At 40.9% G+C, this 18106-nt stretch overlaps 1 protein-coding gene across 1 annotated transcript in view; it reads left to right on the forward strand.

Moving 5' to 3' along the window:
- Positions 1–1346: 1346 nt before the first annotated feature.
- gfra3 (GDNF family receptor alpha 3) overlaps positions 1347–18106 on the forward strand; it is a 49684-nt gene continuing 32924 nt past the window's right edge. The window contains 1 exon segment of the mRNA XM_018694402.2: positions 1347–1852. Coding sequence (XP_018549918.1) covers positions 1774–1852 — 79 coding nt within the window. The 5' untranslated portion in view covers positions 1347–1773.

Below are 18106 nucleotides of genomic sequence, written 5' to 3' on the forward strand. Positions count from 1 at the left end.
TTTGAACAAGAACTATTCCATGTTCAACTGCTGAATGCAGTGAGCAAAGTCCTGGAGTTTTGTCTTTGCAGTGAGGTTACCAGGTTTGGCACGACTATAGGTTACTGCTGTAAACTGTTGCTCATCAGGGAATTGTTACAGATAAACAGATAAAACAACTCCAGAAGAAACTCCATTCGCTGTGGAGTTTCTGACCTCTAGCAGAGCTACAGAGCTGCTTTTCTATGAAAGGGTGAAATCACAATCTGATCCAGTGTCTGTGGACCTGCCTGGTATTGTGTAGGTCCCCTTCGTGCCACCAAAACCGCCCTGACCCCTCGGGGCATGGACACGGGACCTCATCTGCCTCATAGATGTCGTAATTACTACATCCACTAGATGTCGCAACAACAAGATGTAACTGTGGACAGTAATGAGCCACTGCACAGACAACATATGAGGACGGCCTGAAAATGACATGTTTTTTCTTTTGTTTGTTTTGGCCACTTGGGGGCAGCAGAATAAACAGTCTCCCTCCTTCAGGCTCTGGTTTGTTCTCCACCAACTCCTGAGAGAAATATCCATCTCTATCGCTGCTAAATGGTCCACTGTGTTCACCAGCTGTGTTCTCTGACCATGTCTGGGCAGATAGTGGGTTTATCAGAGCTTCTTTAGCTGAAAATATCAGCCTGCTGTGGTTGGAAGTTTACGTGCATCTAATGACCACAGTTCAGTTGTGTAAAAGGAACATGTGTTTTCCTCTGTAACTTCATAGCATAGTGTTGAGGTTATAGGCTACACAATTCTTTTTTTTTTGCCAGATTTGCCAGATGTGAAAATGCAAAAATGTTTCATCGTGCAATTTTTAAGATGCATATGATGAATTCTGCCTCTCTCAGCTGGATGGTTTATTTTGAAACAGACCTGCAGAGATTGTTGCAATATAGAATTATTCCATAGTGGCCAACAAACTGCTAGTCCAATAGACTGCTGGGGAGGCAGTGAAATCCTTGAGAGGTTAATCTTTGAGTCAGTGGTGTATTGTCAACAATGCATTATTATCAGTAGAAATATCTCTGGTTATATTAATTAATGTGAGAATGATTTTGGCCCTCAGGTGCAGGTTTTATAGGCCACTTGGAATAACATCAGATGCTTCAAGGTGTTTTGACGTCACAGATGAATATGGATGAATTAAATCATCGCACAATGCTGAGTTATAATGACCTCAATAAAGGACTTCGTTTCATCCCTTGATATGCTGTCCCTAAAGGTGATGATGATCTGTAGAGGAGGTGGAGGAAGAGAAGGAGGAGGAGGGGTATCACCAGTTAATAACCCCTGCCTCATCTCTGCCTGTCAGCATCATGATCGCAGAATTATGCCGGGACCTCTTCACCAGAGGAGCCGCGTCGTGATGATTGTCCGCGGGCAGAGCTGCAGCCCAGTGACGCTTGACATTTCTTCCATCCAGTAGCCGATTTTTCAGCGCAGCGTGAAACTGGAGCTTTGGCACAAAGCGTCACACACACACACACACCGTCACACACACACTGTCACACACTCACAGAGGCTGCCTCTGTTTGCTCCGACACATTCCTCCGAGGCTTCTCCATCCTTCCATCTGGGGACTTGAAACTTGAGGGACTTTACCGTCGCAACCAGAGAACAAAAGACGGACGGCCGGACGGAGAGTGTGAGCGCGGTGAATGTAGCGGCGGGCAGGCTGTCTGTCTGCGGGGCGCACAGCGGTGCTGCTGGACCAGCCGAGGACGCACCAAGTCCCGTTCACACATGTCGTTTTACCCCCTCGGTGTCACGAAGACGGCAACAATGATTCTCCCCTGGACTGTGCTGCTTCTTTTCTTCTCAGGTACGTTCAGTGATTTGATCATTAGAATATCAGAGACATGTTTAATCCTCTGTGAAACACGTGAACTAAAAGATCCGTCTTTGTTTGGTCCTGAACTCGCAAGTTACACTGAGATGAGATTAGAGAGTGAAAAGTCACACTCCCATCTGTAGCCTCACATTTGACCTCAGAATCAAGACGAGATATTTCATCCTCTCTTTTATCATCTACTTCCATGACTCTGAGCTGCAGTTTTTGGCTCCTTTGGTTCATTTCACGGTCTTGGAGTAGGGATGCTTTTCTCCTCCCAACTTTGCAGCAGAGTAGGAAATGTTGTGTATGGCTGATACCGACCATTTAAATCGTAAGGTGTAAATGTATGTTTTATTAATTCAGTTTATATATGTGGTTCTGTGCTCTCAGCTCAGGCGGTAACTCTCGCCGCTTTTCTCCGTCCAAAGCGCCACTAGGCTACGCCCTTCCAGCTCCAAGCCCTGAACTGAAACTTTAAAATAATGACTGAACACAGAAACATGCTGACTTACAGACAGCTTTCAGAACCTCAGGAAGACACGGCTACAGGATTTTATTGTTAGAATCCCAGCAGAACAGAAGATTTTTTTTTCTCTTTATAGAGATATAGAGGCTCAAAGCAGCCTATGATTTTTTAAATAATAAAACACAAAATTAAAACATTACAAATCATACAGTGTTTTAAAATGAGCTGCTTTTAGTTTTCTAATGTGAAATTTTGATGCCATATTTGTAAATGACAAAAAGCATAAAATATAGTACTAGATATTTCTAGTGAATTTTGCAAAGCATCTTGATAAATATAAAATAATTAAAAATGAATGACAAAATGTCTTAAGTGTATATCTTGAAAATCTCCTCCATGAGCCTCTGTAGACCAAAGCCTTGGATGCGTCTCCTCAGTCTATTCTCATTCTCATCATTAAACAAAGGAAGAAGATTCAGGCACCAAATTAATTGATTATGAGGACCTATATTTTGTATGAATAGACTAAATGAAAATCTAAGAATTCTAAAGATTTTTTCAGTTGTTCTTACATATTATTGACCTTTACAGATCTCTTCACAGTGCCGGGGAATATTTCTAACAAGTTTCTTTTCTACACCTCACAGTGAATGTCTTGTATGCTATAGAACCATTCCAGATCTTATTTTTGGCCCACATTAGATCTTTTGTAAGTGTTCTTTTTCCAATTTATTCTTTTCTAATAAGGACTATCCTCCCTGACAGATTTGTGCGGATGCTTAAATTTCCTCTTCATGCATACAAATAGCACTGACAATGGGCATGATTTTGACTGAAAATTATTCTTGAAGAGTGGAATCCCCCTCTTGAATTAATTGCATGAATTCTGAAAAACAGACAGAAACACTTTTGTATATATATATGTATAAATCCCAGCATTTGTAGGGCTGAATGTACAGGCGTGTGTTGCAGGTTTTGAACTTACTGTTGCTGTGTGAGTGTGGCTGAGGATGACTTTGTAAAGTTTAGTCCTCTTTCTCTTTGTATGGTTTATATGTAGATGATGCATTCAGGGCTTTGTAAATGATAAAACAAAAGGACAAAGTTCTTAACAGCACAATAAACACACTCTTGGTGAGCTTCTCTAAAGGCTTGTTTATAGCACCATAGTGGGTTGTGGTCAGGCCTATAACAGAGTGTACAGAGTGCACATATATAGTGTACAGAGACAGGTTTACCAAAGCTACACAAAGAAACAAAGACTGATGTATTATTCTTTGTTGTTGGGGTTGATCATGACTGAACACAATGGAAACAAACTGCTAAATACTTGTTACTGAAAGTCATAACAGTCACTAAATAAAGACGAAACATAGGTCTGGAAATGTTTCTACAATAAAGAGCATTGTGCAAATCCTTCTAAGGCCTGAAGATTAGATAACAGCAGTCGATTGGTCAACACCATCTACACTTCGTGGGTAAATATGGAAGCTTGTTAGTGTCAAAGGTGTGGGAGTGCTTTAATATTTAATCAATGTTCAGGTTAAAATTCAGGTGTACTCTTTCCATGTTGATTTGTCAGGTTCTTAGTGCTTGAGGATGAGGGTGCTTTCTGAAGTGCTTCAACAGAACACACCCATGTCAGGCTTTTGAAGTCAGATGCTTCTCATAGCTTAAATCACCTGATAGACTCCATGTTCTAGGTAATAACAGGATGACGAATCAGTTTTAGTTTCAGTTTGTATGCCGAACCTTTTGACGTATACAAAAAATTTGAAGCTTTAATTTTCTTATATGACAGTACTTACATATGTATTCTCTGGTTTTATACAAAATACAAATATCTTGGAATTCTTATATATATATTTTTAAATCAATGTATCAAGTTTTTAGAATTATCTGAGCACAGCCCTGCCAGGTAACAGGCCTCCTTGTAGCTGCAGAGGTACCCCATGGCGTAACAGCCCCGCTGGTTGAGAATTAGTAGATTACATCAGAGCTGTGGAAGGACTAATGAAATTCCCCCACAGTGACTTTACGTGAGCGTGGTCTGTATGGCAGCATGGCCCTGCTGTGTTCATTAGCCATGTTAATGATTGTCCAGCTTGTAGTGACAGTGTAATGTTGAGTGACAGGCTCATATATCTCCCTGTCTCCCTGCGTCACTTTCACCCAGCCTCCCCTCTTCTCTCTCTCCCTCAAGGCTTTCAGGTTGTGTCTGATTTTTCTCTTTTTTCAATCTCAATCTAAATTCCCCCTTGGATTCAGCGGCGCGTCAGAATAAATTGTTCAAGTCATTCAATGAGGAAGTGCAGTCAACCGATGCTGGTGTGCAAACACATTTGGAGCGGCAGTGGTTGACGTCTTATCGGTGTGCGGGCAGGTGTGCGTGTTTGTGTGTATTTTTAGGGGTGGGAGGGTGTGTGACAGGGCTCATTTTGCGTAGACGCCACTAGTGGGTTTTTGAAGACCTATACTGATACCAATACTTTGGGAGTGAAGCTGCCCACAGGGAATATTTACCATCTCTTTTGAATATTAGCATAGTTTTTGTTGCCCTGAAGAGCCCTGTGAACCTATTTTCTCAGTCAGCTTCTTACTGCGAGTGATGGGTTTCTATAAACACACTATGTTCAGCAGGTCATATTATTTTAACATGAGAGATCTTTGTCAGCTTTCGTCTCACTGGTTTGAAGTGCTCATTATCTCATACATCAACCAGAGTTTAACAATATTTGAATCAGCTGTCAATCAGTGTGATCAAGACCAACACACTCCAGATGATCCAGATTAGCTCAGTTTTTGAGTGTTAAATATTTACAATCAAATTTCAAGTCAGGGGGAAAACATCTTTGGGTATTTAAAGATGCATTTCCCCCGACTTTAAATGTGATTGTTGTCTATTTATTCATGACTGTGATTTCAGATTTTAAACAAGCCTTTCAGGGTCTTTGCATAGCTTTAAAGTTATTAAAATGATCTGTCTCACACAGTATATTGTACTGTACAATCTAGTTCAGTGTGAACTGTATATACCTGTAAAGAATAACTAATAATAATTAATTTTCAACCCATTATTTTTGCATGTCTTTGGGTGGAAATGATTGACAGAGACAAAAACCTTTGGAATTGGTGCAGTATTACCTAGCCACTGGCAACAGCTGCTGCAGTGTAATCCAATGGCCAATTGTCCATGTCATTACGTCCACTGAAGTGTTTGTCTTTGTCACTGACAGGCTCAGATTGTTATGTAAGTGTCTGACAACATTATGGGTAGGATTCCTACAGAGATAGAGCTTTTATGTTTAACCAGAAACATCACTGTAAACCCCAAAAACATGGGGGAATAAGGCCAAGGTTCAAAAGTGATCAGTGTTACAGTGTGACTTCAGTGTGACTTCTTTTTTCCATGATGTAGGGGGACAGGGTGGAGGGTTAAAGGGCAGTTAAGGGGTTAAAAAAGAGAAGAAATATTTGGACTCCTCTGATTCTCATAAGCATCTGTGAACCATTGGTCTTTAGTGGTACAGTTTTCACTCTGATAGATGTGGTTAAATAAAAGTAAATGGTGCAACACAACTAATAAGGGCTCATAACTTCCTCCACTTTAGACTCTTTTGCTGTGTCTCAATTTGTGTGCTTCCATACTCACACTTGCTATTTTGGGTGCATAGGTGTGTTCACACTGTCAGGTAATGAAATATGCGGTGCATCAGTACCTGGATGGTGTACCATCTTGGCTACATAGTGAAAGTGTGGCAAACACAGGCTGGTGTGAGCAGGTCTTTAGACTTGACCAAGTTCCTCCTGAGCCAATTTGGTCTTATGCAACTTTTTCCACAGGCTGAATAGCACTCAACAAGATTGAATGTCCGGAGAATCAGGTCCGGACATTTTCCAGAGTTGCTATTTTGCCTGTGTCAGATGTACTCTCACCTTCTGGAAATCTTCTGTTTGGTTCCGGTGAGGGTGGTGCATGGGTATAGCATGTAATCAACATGCCCACTCACTCACTGGTAATTCTCTGGGCAGTGATCAGCTGTACTCACACAGCGACTCAGTCTGACATTACATAGACTTTATCCCTCTCAGGTCTATGGGTATTTTCTGATTTTTACATAGTTTATTTATTTATTTATTTATCCTAGAGCAATGTATAAAGACATAATTTGGCTCACATGCTGAAAATCTGAAGTCTGATTTTGTCTGAATAATGATTCATACTCCAGATGAAACTTCATGAGATGTGTGCAAATGAAAAATCAAGTCCGTGTCTTGGTCACTGATTCTCAAAACTTCTTCAAGAGATTGGGCTATCGTGATCTCTAATGCTCTGATATGATGGGTGGGTCTGTAGTGAACTCGTGAGGGTCCAATTGGTCAGTGTCACACAAAAGGAGATAGACAAACAAATCCATCAATGATGCACAGAGAGGGGCAAAACGTTCTTAACACTCACTCATCTCCCAAGACAATACAATAAAAACAATATTTAAACTAGGCTGTATTATTGCAGATTTATGAATAAAAACATTGTGAATTATGCGCAGATGCGCTGGTGAGCCGAAAGAAGCTCAAAGGTTATACTGGTGAGCTGGCAGGGTGAAGTGCAGTCTGATTTGTGTTCTCACATACAGTTCCTCCGGGTGACATATAGATAAGTTGAGGGTTGCTGTGCATGTGTGAAAGTAGCTCAAGTGATATACCGGTCTAACTTTAGACATTATCTGATCTAAACATACCACCTACACTTATAGCTCACAAACACACACACACACTCACTCACTCACACAGGTGTCAGGTGTTTCAAAGTGTAGGCTCTTACTGTGGTAACACACCCATTACTGATGATTCCACAGCACTGCAGGGCTGTGTGCTGTGAACAACAGGAGTCCCTCTAGGCAGAGAGAGAGAGGAGAGAGAGAGAGAGAGAGAGAGAGAGAAAATGTCTTATCTGTATTGACCTCCAGTGACAGACAGTGATGTCTATGAAGAGCAATGAGGCCAGAGAAATGAGCATCGTAAACCTACTTTGATGATAAGTGTAAAAAATGCTCGGAGAGAGGAGGGAGAAAGAGAGAAAAAGAGGGAGAAAGAGAGAAAAAGAGGGAGAAAGAGAGAAAAAGAGAGAGAGAAAGAGAGAGAGAGAGATGAGGAGGATTGAAGTGTATGAGGTGAATGAACCTGGTGAAAGAAGTGAGGAAATCCATCTTCCTTCTTCTTTCACATTTAATGAAATATGAGCAACGTACCTGGCCTCCATCCACCTGGTTCCATCTGATCTGGGTGCAGAGGTGTGTGTGAGTGTAATGTGCGCATGTGTGAGTGTGTGTGTGTGATACAGTTATCCTCAAAGCGAATGCTGTATCCAAGGGGGAAGTTTGGAGGTCTTCTGTGTGTTTTGTTGATAACTGGGATTTGGAACTCAAACACAGGGGCGGCAGATGGTGTGTTGGCTTCTGCTTCCTTGGCTCTGTCTATGTGCGTGGTGTGTGTGTGTGTGTTGACTGTGTGCGCAAGCATTAGATTGAGTGCTCTGGTGTGTGAGTGTATTGGTGTGTCCTTACCAAAACTCAGTGTCAGACATGAGTCAGTGGTCCCCGAAGGTACCACTGCTCTCTGTGGTCAGAGCCTGGACTGATCCCAGGTCAGCCACGGCCTGACCTCAGGCCCATCTGCTATCATGATGACAGATGTGCCAGAAACTGGCTTCAGATCTGTGGCTGGATCCACAATCCCCAGTCAGTCTTTCCGACAGACCGCCCTCCCTGTTGGCCTGAGGACTTCTGCCAGACATTTAGTTTAGTACTTCAAATCCAAAATATGTTTGGATACACACTCAAATGTGTTTTGATCTTCTCTACTTCTTGTGTAACTGTAGAGCTGTAGGAAGCACAGAACCTTTTAAACAGAGGGATCAGATGCATCGTCCGTGGGAAGTAAATAATTGCTGTGGTACTAGGTTTCAGACAAACACTTCCTTTGTAACCAGCAGACACTGTACAGCAACAGTGTAATGGTATATGTTGACATTCAGAGTCTTCCATGTTGCTGCTGTGTGTTGAGTCTTTGTCCAGTGGTGAGTTCCCAGCATGATTTTTGAGGTTCAGTTCATGATGACTGGCATCCTGTCCTGTATGGGTTTATATGTGTGAACGGTGTGTTACTGCCTGTCTTGAAGCCTGACATCACAATCCCCCAGCAGATATCCTGCAGGCCTCAATAGATGCCCCCTTATTTTTGGAAAAAAACAACCACAGACTGACGACAGTCCCACTTTGCCAAAATATGAGGCGTGGAAACAGCAGCTCTGTTAATAGACAGTGACACAGCAAGAGTCTTTTTGTAAAATATAAAAAGCATTCTTCTCTGTCTGAGACCTTTGCAACTATTCAGACATTATCCATTATTTTGCTCTTTGATCATAATTACACTAATTACAGCTCCTCTATTACCTCAGTTTTTCATAAACAAGGAAGCAAGGGAAATGGGAATGTAGAGGCTTAGTGATTCACAGTCTCAGAGAGTCTGTGAAATGTGATTAAAAATTTGCAGGTGACACAGTGACTTTTGTACAAATTATTCTGGTAATTTAGGAGGGGGGCAGTGCTGAGTTGTGGGCGTAAAATGGAGAGGGGAACGAAGCTCAGCCCACTCTGAGAGCTGCTGCACATGGTCTTGCTTTCCCAAATTTGTTTTATTATTAAATTGGTTGACTTGCTGTGGTGCTGGAGAACTAATTTTGCCAATATGATGAAGTTTTTTTCTCTGTTAAAAGGTCACTCAGACTCCACGGCTCAGAAACTTCAGCCATCAGCCGTGACTGGACCCTTCTTTTGACATCAGTGAAAGCTGCATGGCTTTGATATGGCATTAATGTTAGAGCATCCAAGATTATGTTAAATTCTCCATGGTTGTGATGCTGTCAAAGCCATGTAACACAATCAACGTGATTGATATTTCCTGTTCCCTGGCTCCTCTGACTGAGGAAATCATAAAGAGACATAAAGTGAAACTTGAAATACAGTAATACTAAAGCTCACGTTAGTGTGTCTAGTCTCTGGGTCACAGACACAGACTCTCTCCTGTCAGGCTGTTGAAGTGGTCAGAAGTACTTTCCCTGCCAGTTAGTATTTTTCAGACTAGAGTCTTTTTGAACTCGTCACCTGGCAGGTAGACAGATTTTCTCCCTGATGTCAGGAGATGCTGTGGCAGCAATACATGTTATACCAGCCCTCAGAGACTCCTGCAGGTTAAACTCTTTAAGTGGCAACTGACTCTTAAAGACTCACTATCAATGTACTGAGAACTCTTGCCAGCCTAGCAACATTAAGGACAAACAACCTATAATGTAACACTCAGTACGAGACCATGCTGCACTAGTACTCTCTCCATACAAATAAATAAATAAATAAATCTAAACTTTTGTCATTCTCAAATTTAAGATGGCCCCACATTTTAAAACCTATTTTCTGAAAAAAAAGGTGCTTTGTGCTGATATGACATATATTATATATATATATATATATGTGTGACAACTGTTGGATACTATTTACATTTAGTACTTTTACATTTCTGTAGTATGTCAGAGGCTACTGGATACAATTCACGCAAAGTCCATCTGCATTTGACTTTGCACATTTCGGCACCAAAGCCCTACGTCAGCTTTAGAGTGGAGTAGAGTGCTAATGAATAATTGAACTAGCTTCCTGGTCACTTACTGATTATCTCAGTCTCCCAAATGTTGACTCCACCCGTATGAGAATTTGTGTGATTATGTTTGTTTAGTCTCTCAATGTGTAGCACTCACTGCATTCTATAGAGCTTTCCAGTAAACACTGCTGAAATATCTTTTTTTCTCTCTTTCTTTTATTTTTGCATGCAGGTGTTCAATTTGGTTGGGTTTTTATAGATGTCTGTCTTTTCCTCGTCTGTTCATTCGGCTGTGGTTGCCGTCACTTCTCATTCTAACCAAACAGTTATTCCTCTCTTTGTCCCAAACAAACCTAAAATATGAAATGCATCACTTCCACTTCTCATCACAGTGGTGGGAATACTTTTTCCCAGAGAAACACAAACCTACATGCTCCTTTCCTCACCACAGCCAGTTCCTAGTTGTTCCCTGCCAAACAAAAGAGGGAGATATCTGAACAGAGACAAGGATAAGAGCTAATAAGAGCACATCATACTAGCCAGTACATGCTATATTCTGACCAGGTAAGTCAGTAGGACTGTGCAGTTGTAATAATAGGAGTGGAATCATATTATGGATTACATGCAGTTGTGCTTTGTGCTGTAATCCAGCAGCTTTCACATTAAATCCAACCCTGTGGCACATGATGTAAAATAAACTGTGGAGGCTAGGAGAAGCTAGTGCTGCTTTTTATGGCAATTATAGTCCTGCCTCAGAATTAATGCAGTAATGATTTATTGATATTGAAGTGCATCATTATTAGAAGATGAACTATTTTAGCTGCTACCTACAATAGGTGAAGTAGCTTCAGGAGATCTTGTATTGGCACCTGTGTCATGCTTCATTGCCATAGGGCAGCTAGTGATTCATTTGTTGATCTGTCCTTAACACACAATCTATCAGAGTGCTGAAAGAATTATAATGATACGTAGGAAAATGTTTCATGTCCTATTTTCTAAATTACAAAAACCTTAAGAATTTGTATATTTACTGGACTGAAAAAGATGGCATATTGATATTATCAGGTATGTGTTTTGACCATGTGACATTCTTAAGATGTGTTCAGACAGAACATTAACAGTGTCTATTTGCACTGGGGTAACAGTAGAATGATGCAGGAATGAGCCCTAAAGCCTGGAAGTTAGCAATTTAGCATTACCGGTTCCCTCATCCTAAAGTCAATAGATTCTTTTGAATGGGTTTTTGGTTAAATGCCTGAAAGGTTTTAACACAAGACATTTTATTCTATGACATAAAATATGTCAGAAAATACCCCACTTGTAATTTTTTAAGGTTTTACATGTCTTTAAAAAAAGACTGTTGCTTACAAGTGGCTAAATGCGACTGTAGAGGTTGTTGATGTCATAAAACCACACAGGAAAACTGTGTGTGTCTATACTCACACTCTTGCAAACTATTACTAACTTTCTTAGAAGAAAGGCTTTTGTAGAAGAGCTCAGAGCTAAATTAAATTACAAGTTGGTAACTAAGTGGTGGAGATGTTGACAGATTGTGTCCGTAGTGTAATTGGTTTATAGCCTAACATTAGCTTCTCTTCTGGAGATTGTCATTGTTTGATTGTGATTATTTGCTGACAAATGTGTAAGTATCACAAACCTGTTGGTTTATTTTCTGCAATACTCCAAAAGTCAATGAAAAAATGTTGAAGGAACCAGGGTGATGCTAACTTCCGTGTTGGCCTACAAAAATACATCATCCCTGCTCCACTCTATAGACCCTTTAAGGGCAGACGTCATGGTTACGTCAGTGATAGCAAGACAAGAACTGACAAAACAGAGGTTAAAAAAAACTGAAACGCTGATCACCTCATAGCAGCGCACATAAACCAAGCGAAAATGTCCTCTTGCTGTGTTATTGGGTGCTAGAATCTAAGGAAGCTTATAACACCTGTTGGAGCTTTTATAGCACTCTCTTTTGTTTGTTGTGCTTCCATCTTTGGTCAGCTTGCTTCCTGATTGGCTAACGTTCCGTTCCATGTGACAATCCACAGAGTGCTTGCTTGGCTTTTCTCAGTGTTCCCCCGACACGACAGGATTTATTTATTTATTATTTTTGGGCCTTTTGCCTTTATTTGGATAGGACAGTGGAGAGAGACAGGAAACAGGGAAAGAGAGTAGGGGAATGACACAAAGCAAAGGTCCAGCTGGACCAGGAGTGGATCCAGGGACCAGCTGGTCAGGGCACTAAGGCCTATGTGAGGTGCGCCCCAACCATTTGGCTGTTGGGGTGTCATTACGTAAATAGCGAATGTTTAATAATTTCCAATTGGGGTGGCCCTGATTTCTCTGGGCTGCAGTTTGTGTGTTAATTTCAGTCCTAGTCATGTCAGTGTCCCTGGGTTTGGTCCATGTGGAAACACTGTGTATATTTTGATATTACCACAGAATGACACCTAAATCACACATTTTCTAAAACTGTGTCCTCAGTATGATATCACCTGGGTGCCAAACAATGGGTATTATAAAGATAGAAATCTTAGGATTTATCCTTTTTCACTTTTTTATGTGGATCTAATTCTATACAGACCTTGGCTACTGTAAACCTGGCTCTAACATCTGTATCTGTATTCTAAAGACAGCGGACCCTGTCCCTGTGGCAAGTAAAGCTGTTTAAATGGAGTGTGTGTTCCAACATATATTTCTCTTAGGTGTGAGTCAGAACAAATGAAACTTCACATTCCATTTAAAACCTGAAATGTTTGGTGACTAGTAGTTGCTGAATGCAGTGAATGTTAAACACAAATGCTCAGTGTGGATGGTCGTCCCCCTCGAAGCAGCTCACCAGACTCGTGTCTGTTTTCACACAGTGCTGATGTGTAGCAGATGGTGTACTGAATGTTCATCGTTCATCAGTGGGAAAACAATGATAAACTCCACCAGCACTGATGGAGAGTGCTGCCTGCCGGCTGCAGACACAATGTGGCGACAAAAGTTTAATCTTGTCTGTTGTCTACTGATGACAAACAGGTTTTGGAAATTCTACCAAAACTGAGGCATATGCTTTAATTTATCAATGCACACCATGGTGAAGGTAAATTAGTAAAGACCTTTCTTCCTCAGATTAAACATTTTGGAGTCTGTGAAGGAAAAAGCTAACTGCCAAAGTTAGGTCTATCCAACCATTTTACCTCCGTGCTTGGTCCCCTTTTTAGTCAGTGTGACCCTGCTGGCTTGGCAACGTACACACTGTTTCTTGGACTTCCTGTGGAACCACCTCTTAAAAAACTCTGAAAGGGACCTACGACCACAATAACAAGACAACAAAACACTGGTTACCTTATTCATTTCAATGGGGCTTACTTTGGTTCAGTGGGGGGATGTCAGAGAGCAGTCCAGCTGCAAAGGAAGAGTGGTTCAGAAAAAAAGTACTTTCTGGCTGGAGTTGGCATTGTGCACTGTTTGCCAATACAATATGTGTGACATGCAGATCAGAGTAAAATCCATTGTATTAACAATTGGCTTCTTAGTTTACATACATTGAGATGGAGAGTAAAATCATAAAAAGGAAACTATAACTATAACTCAGGGGGTTTATCCCAAAATACACAAAATCTCATTTAAAAGCACACTGGCATTTAAAATGTTCCAAATTACTAATCTCACTTAATGGGATATTGTGTGGTTCATTCATTTTTTTACATAAGAGAACAAAAATTAAAAACATAGATATATTATTCATTCAAACAGATGATGCAGATTTTATGGAAAGTTGGTTGAAATTTGACCTAAATTTGTATGGAAAAATGAATACATGGACATAAAGTGCTGTGCAGTGTAATAAAGGCTCTACCCTTTAACAACATACCACAAACCAACAAAGCCTCTTGTGCTGAAGTGGTACTATTGTTCATATTGAAGCAAATTATAGACAAAACTGGGCTGACCAACTAAGGCATAAGTCCTGCAAAGCTAAAACCAATGTACCAAAAAGTACATTGCTTGTAAATGCCCTTCAAAATTACCCATGTAAATAGTTTTTGAAGTGGCGGCTCTGTCAGCTGGACAGCACAGTTTGTCAGTGTTTTCCAAGTTTGCCACAAATCACAGCCATGAAAAGATACATATTAGTGTTTTCTGATCTGCTGCAGCCATGGTGGTTTGGATGGGCTTAGAGTTTAAAAAATACAACTAAACAAACATATAACCCAAGGTCCACTGTTTTTTTCCTGAGATTTTGATTTGATTGCATCTCACAGTCCTTCTGAATTGACTATTGAGACAGCTTATGCAAACTGAGCAAACAAAATCCCTGAGGAAGACTGTGAGATACAGTCAAAGCCCAAGAAAAGGCTATTGAGTTAAATATTTTTGTCAATGTAGTGTTTCCAAGGTCAAAAATGACTTTTCATGATTAAAATAACTACTTTAGATTATAGGCAACGTTTGCTGTATGGTTGAGGGGTCATGGTTAAAACAAACCAGTACTGATTGTTGGTGGGAAACAAGTTGCAAACAGCAACGTTCTGCATTGAAGTTGCACACTTTGTCAACTCTGCTAGCCACCTTGACTGTTACTTCCTTCTTTGTTCCTGACAGTTAAGAGTCTCAGCTACAGTGTTGCTGCTATGTGTGCAGGTTGTCTAATTTTGGCACATCTAAGCTGAGTTTGATGTGTTGTCAAACTGCTGTTGAATAAGAAACAAATTTTCACTGTGAATCTAGAGCTGTTCAGTTACTGATGTCCATGCCAGATGACGGACATTAATGTAACTATGAGTATCACATGGCATTATTGCAGCAAAATCAGATGTGTGGTCCACCTAATTAATTAATCATTTTCTGGATTTGGGATGTACTTGTAGTGGTAAACAGCCAAAGCTTAGGTTTTCTTGACTGGTTAAACAAACAAGACACATGTTAATTAGTGGGCTTTAGAGGTGCTGGGAGGATATTGTTACCTCTGGACAGTATCACACAGTCTGTTTCCTGGTTTCCTGTTTTTATCCAGAACTAAACTGTATATTTCTATACAGACATTAGGTTGGTATTGATCTTCTCTCTTATTACATTTCTTGCAACTTTATTTCACAAGAAACTGAGTATTTCCCAAACTGACAAACTATTCCTTTAACAATCAAAGGGAAATTGTATGATGGTTTACATGCAGTGGTTGACTTTGTTGAAGTAAATCAAAGGGGAACCCCTCTGATTGTGAGGCTGTTTCCAGGTGTTGGGGAGCAGTATTAAGTTCCTTAATAAAAATTAAGATGAAACATATTTGTCAGTGAGCTTTATTCCCATGACAAAGACAAGACATTGAAGAGAGGAAATTAACATTCGACAATACCTGTGACAGTAAAAGCAAAGATGAAATTACAAACATACCTGGATCACCTTCCCACTGACTGCGCACTGGGAGCATAGCCACGCCTGCACCACCAACACTGCTGGCCTCGACCTAACTGCTGTGTGCAGCAATAGGAAAACATTGTGACCGCAGCAGCAGGTCTTGGTCGGCAACAGTTGACATTTAGACCCACTTTACATATAGTTAGTGTTTAGTATTGTTAGGAGAGAGGCTGCTGGAATCTTTTAAGTCAGCTTCTAAATGCAGTGTTATAATGTTATGTATTGGCATTTCACAGCAGATGGGGGTTTAGCCTCACTGAAAAGTCAGTAGCCCAGTTAGCTAAGCTGGCTCACCTTTTTTTTGTTTGTTTTCATCTGACAATCAGGTCTTGTGGAATTTGAATGTGCTTGTGACAGTTACGTGCAGTGTCTGTGCTTCATGTACTGCTTATCAGAATTCACAGGATATAATGTAGAAGACTGGTGGTTTGGAGCTAAACACTGCCTGTATGAGTTCAGCACAGTCTAGCACAACAGCACCACTAAGGCCTACAAGATTACAGAGTAATTAATAATAGCATTGGATTCTAGTGTTTTTCTTTCTAGACTTTGTTGTTTTATCCTCTTTAGTGTCTGGATGTTTTGCTCAAATTAATAACATCAGACCAGACTCACTTTGTGGTGTACTTTCAATTTCTTTTAGCCTGAAACCAACTGGATGAAATCTTATTTGAAAACAGTTCACAACATTTCTCTTAACATAATTTTCTGATGACTATAAAAAAGACTCAAAGAATGTCCAGAGTTTTCAAGAACTAAAACTAGACTAAGGATAAAAAGAATGAGGTTGACATATATGACTAAAACCGTCATGGACTTTATATCTTAGGACTAAATCACAAAATGGCCGAGGGTGTGGAGTTACAAAGAATTGAGTTTTCAGTCTCTTTAAGTCTGAACTGGTGAGGATCCAGTTGCATTGTGGGTAACTGTTGCATTGTGGGTGACAGTTTTTGAAGGGGAAGAGGAATTTGTGGAATAGTGTAGATCTCTGTATCAGTTGATACTTAAAAAACAGTCTGTGATCAGTGACAGTGTTACATGATTGCAATGTTAAATTGGTTACGTTCTCTTTTATTAAGTGCAGCATATGGGATATATTAATCACCAGTTATTAGTGTGTGCTTTTAGTTAGCTGGAATATTGATTACATGTTTTTTCTTTAGCAGAAATGTTCTTTTACTCTGAATGCCAGATGTGTATTTTGGAAGACTCTGGAAGACATTCACAAAATGAATCTGTTGACTTGCTGTAGCTGCATGCCATGTGACTCCCAGTGGTGTTTCCTCAGTGACTGCTTGTTATGTGTGTGAATTTGTTGGACTTTTATTATGAAATCAAATCCTGGCTGTCTGGAATTATGTTTTAAAGTGGAAAGGAGTTTCTGGGATGGCTGAGCTGACCGTACCTGTAAGAATACGACTATGTGCTGCTTTGAGCTCGGCTCAGCCACAAGCCTGGAAAAATAACTCAGAACTGTCTGTCTGCCTGCTCTGGTGTGTGTGTGTGTATGTGTGTGTGTGTGTGTGTGCTGGAAATGAGACTGGCAGACACTGTGCATGTGACCTGCATATGACATGACCCCACAGGGAGCTGCCAACATCAGAGGACACTGGGTTTAAAGTGGAAATGTGATGTTTCCTGTGCGGCAGAGATGGAAGTAAATTTGTTTGTAGAAGGCTGATGATGTGTGAGAGTGGCGTGAGACAGGACAGCCTCTGGTCAGAGAGGTGGTCAGGATCATGCCGGTCGGGCTGAGCGGGTTAGTCTAATGTGTGGACAAAGTGAGCTGTGGCAGAGTGTTGGGATGCTGTGCTCTACAAAGGCTGTTTGTTCAACCAACAATGTTTTATGTATGTGGTTAGTCTTTCATCAGCACACTCAGTATTCAATTTACATACTGTCTACTGATCCGGCACTGAATGTTAAGCTGTTTATGCTATCTCAGCCACTTTATTCCGACACTGAGATGTGTGTGTAGAAGTCTGTGTGTGTGTCTTCGACAGATTGCTTTGCCCCCTCCGCCCCCTCCCCTGTGGTTGTGCAGTATTGTGTTCTGGTAATAATGATGGGTTCTGTGCCTCCCAGTCTCCCTCCCAGCAGGACACATACATAAAAGGGTCCTTCTCAGGGCAGCCATGTGTGTGTGTCTGTGTGTTGTGTTTTGCGATTATGTGTGTGTGTGTGTGTGTGTGTGTGTGTGTGTATCTTTGTGTGATTCTAAGAACATCATTTTCGGAGGTGCATGCTGATTGTACCTCATACTGTGCGCGTGTCCAACCCATCAAGGTTCACACTGGAGCGCTCGCTCTCTGTCTCTTCCTCTACACCTCTCTCGCTCTCTCCCTTGATCCCACCTCACCCTTTTTCCATCCTTCTCTCTGTTCCCTTATTTCTCCTCCCTGTATGACATTTCTGCTGTCCTCAGACAACTTCTCTACACTTCCCCTGTGCATATCAGCTATTGGATTTTACCAGGGGAGCCTCTCCTTTTAGCTATTGCAAATCGAAGCAGCCACACATCCGAAAACAATAGTCCCCTCCTGAGGAAACTTTGAGTTCCACATGATTCAGACGCTGCTGGTGATAAATAAATAAATGAAAATGAGCTTCGAGCCTCATTCACGCCAGCCAGCTGTGACTATCTTGACTGAGGAACATCTACTGTATAGAGAGGTAGACTACTGGAGAGAGAGAGAGAGAGAGAGAGAGAG

This window comes from Lates calcarifer, linkage group LG8 (genome assembly GCF_001640805.2).
Source record: "Lates calcarifer isolate ASB-BC8 linkage group LG8, TLL_Latcal_v3, whole genome shotgun sequence".
NCBI lineage: Eukaryota > Metazoa > Chordata > Actinopteri > Centropomidae > Lates > Lates calcarifer.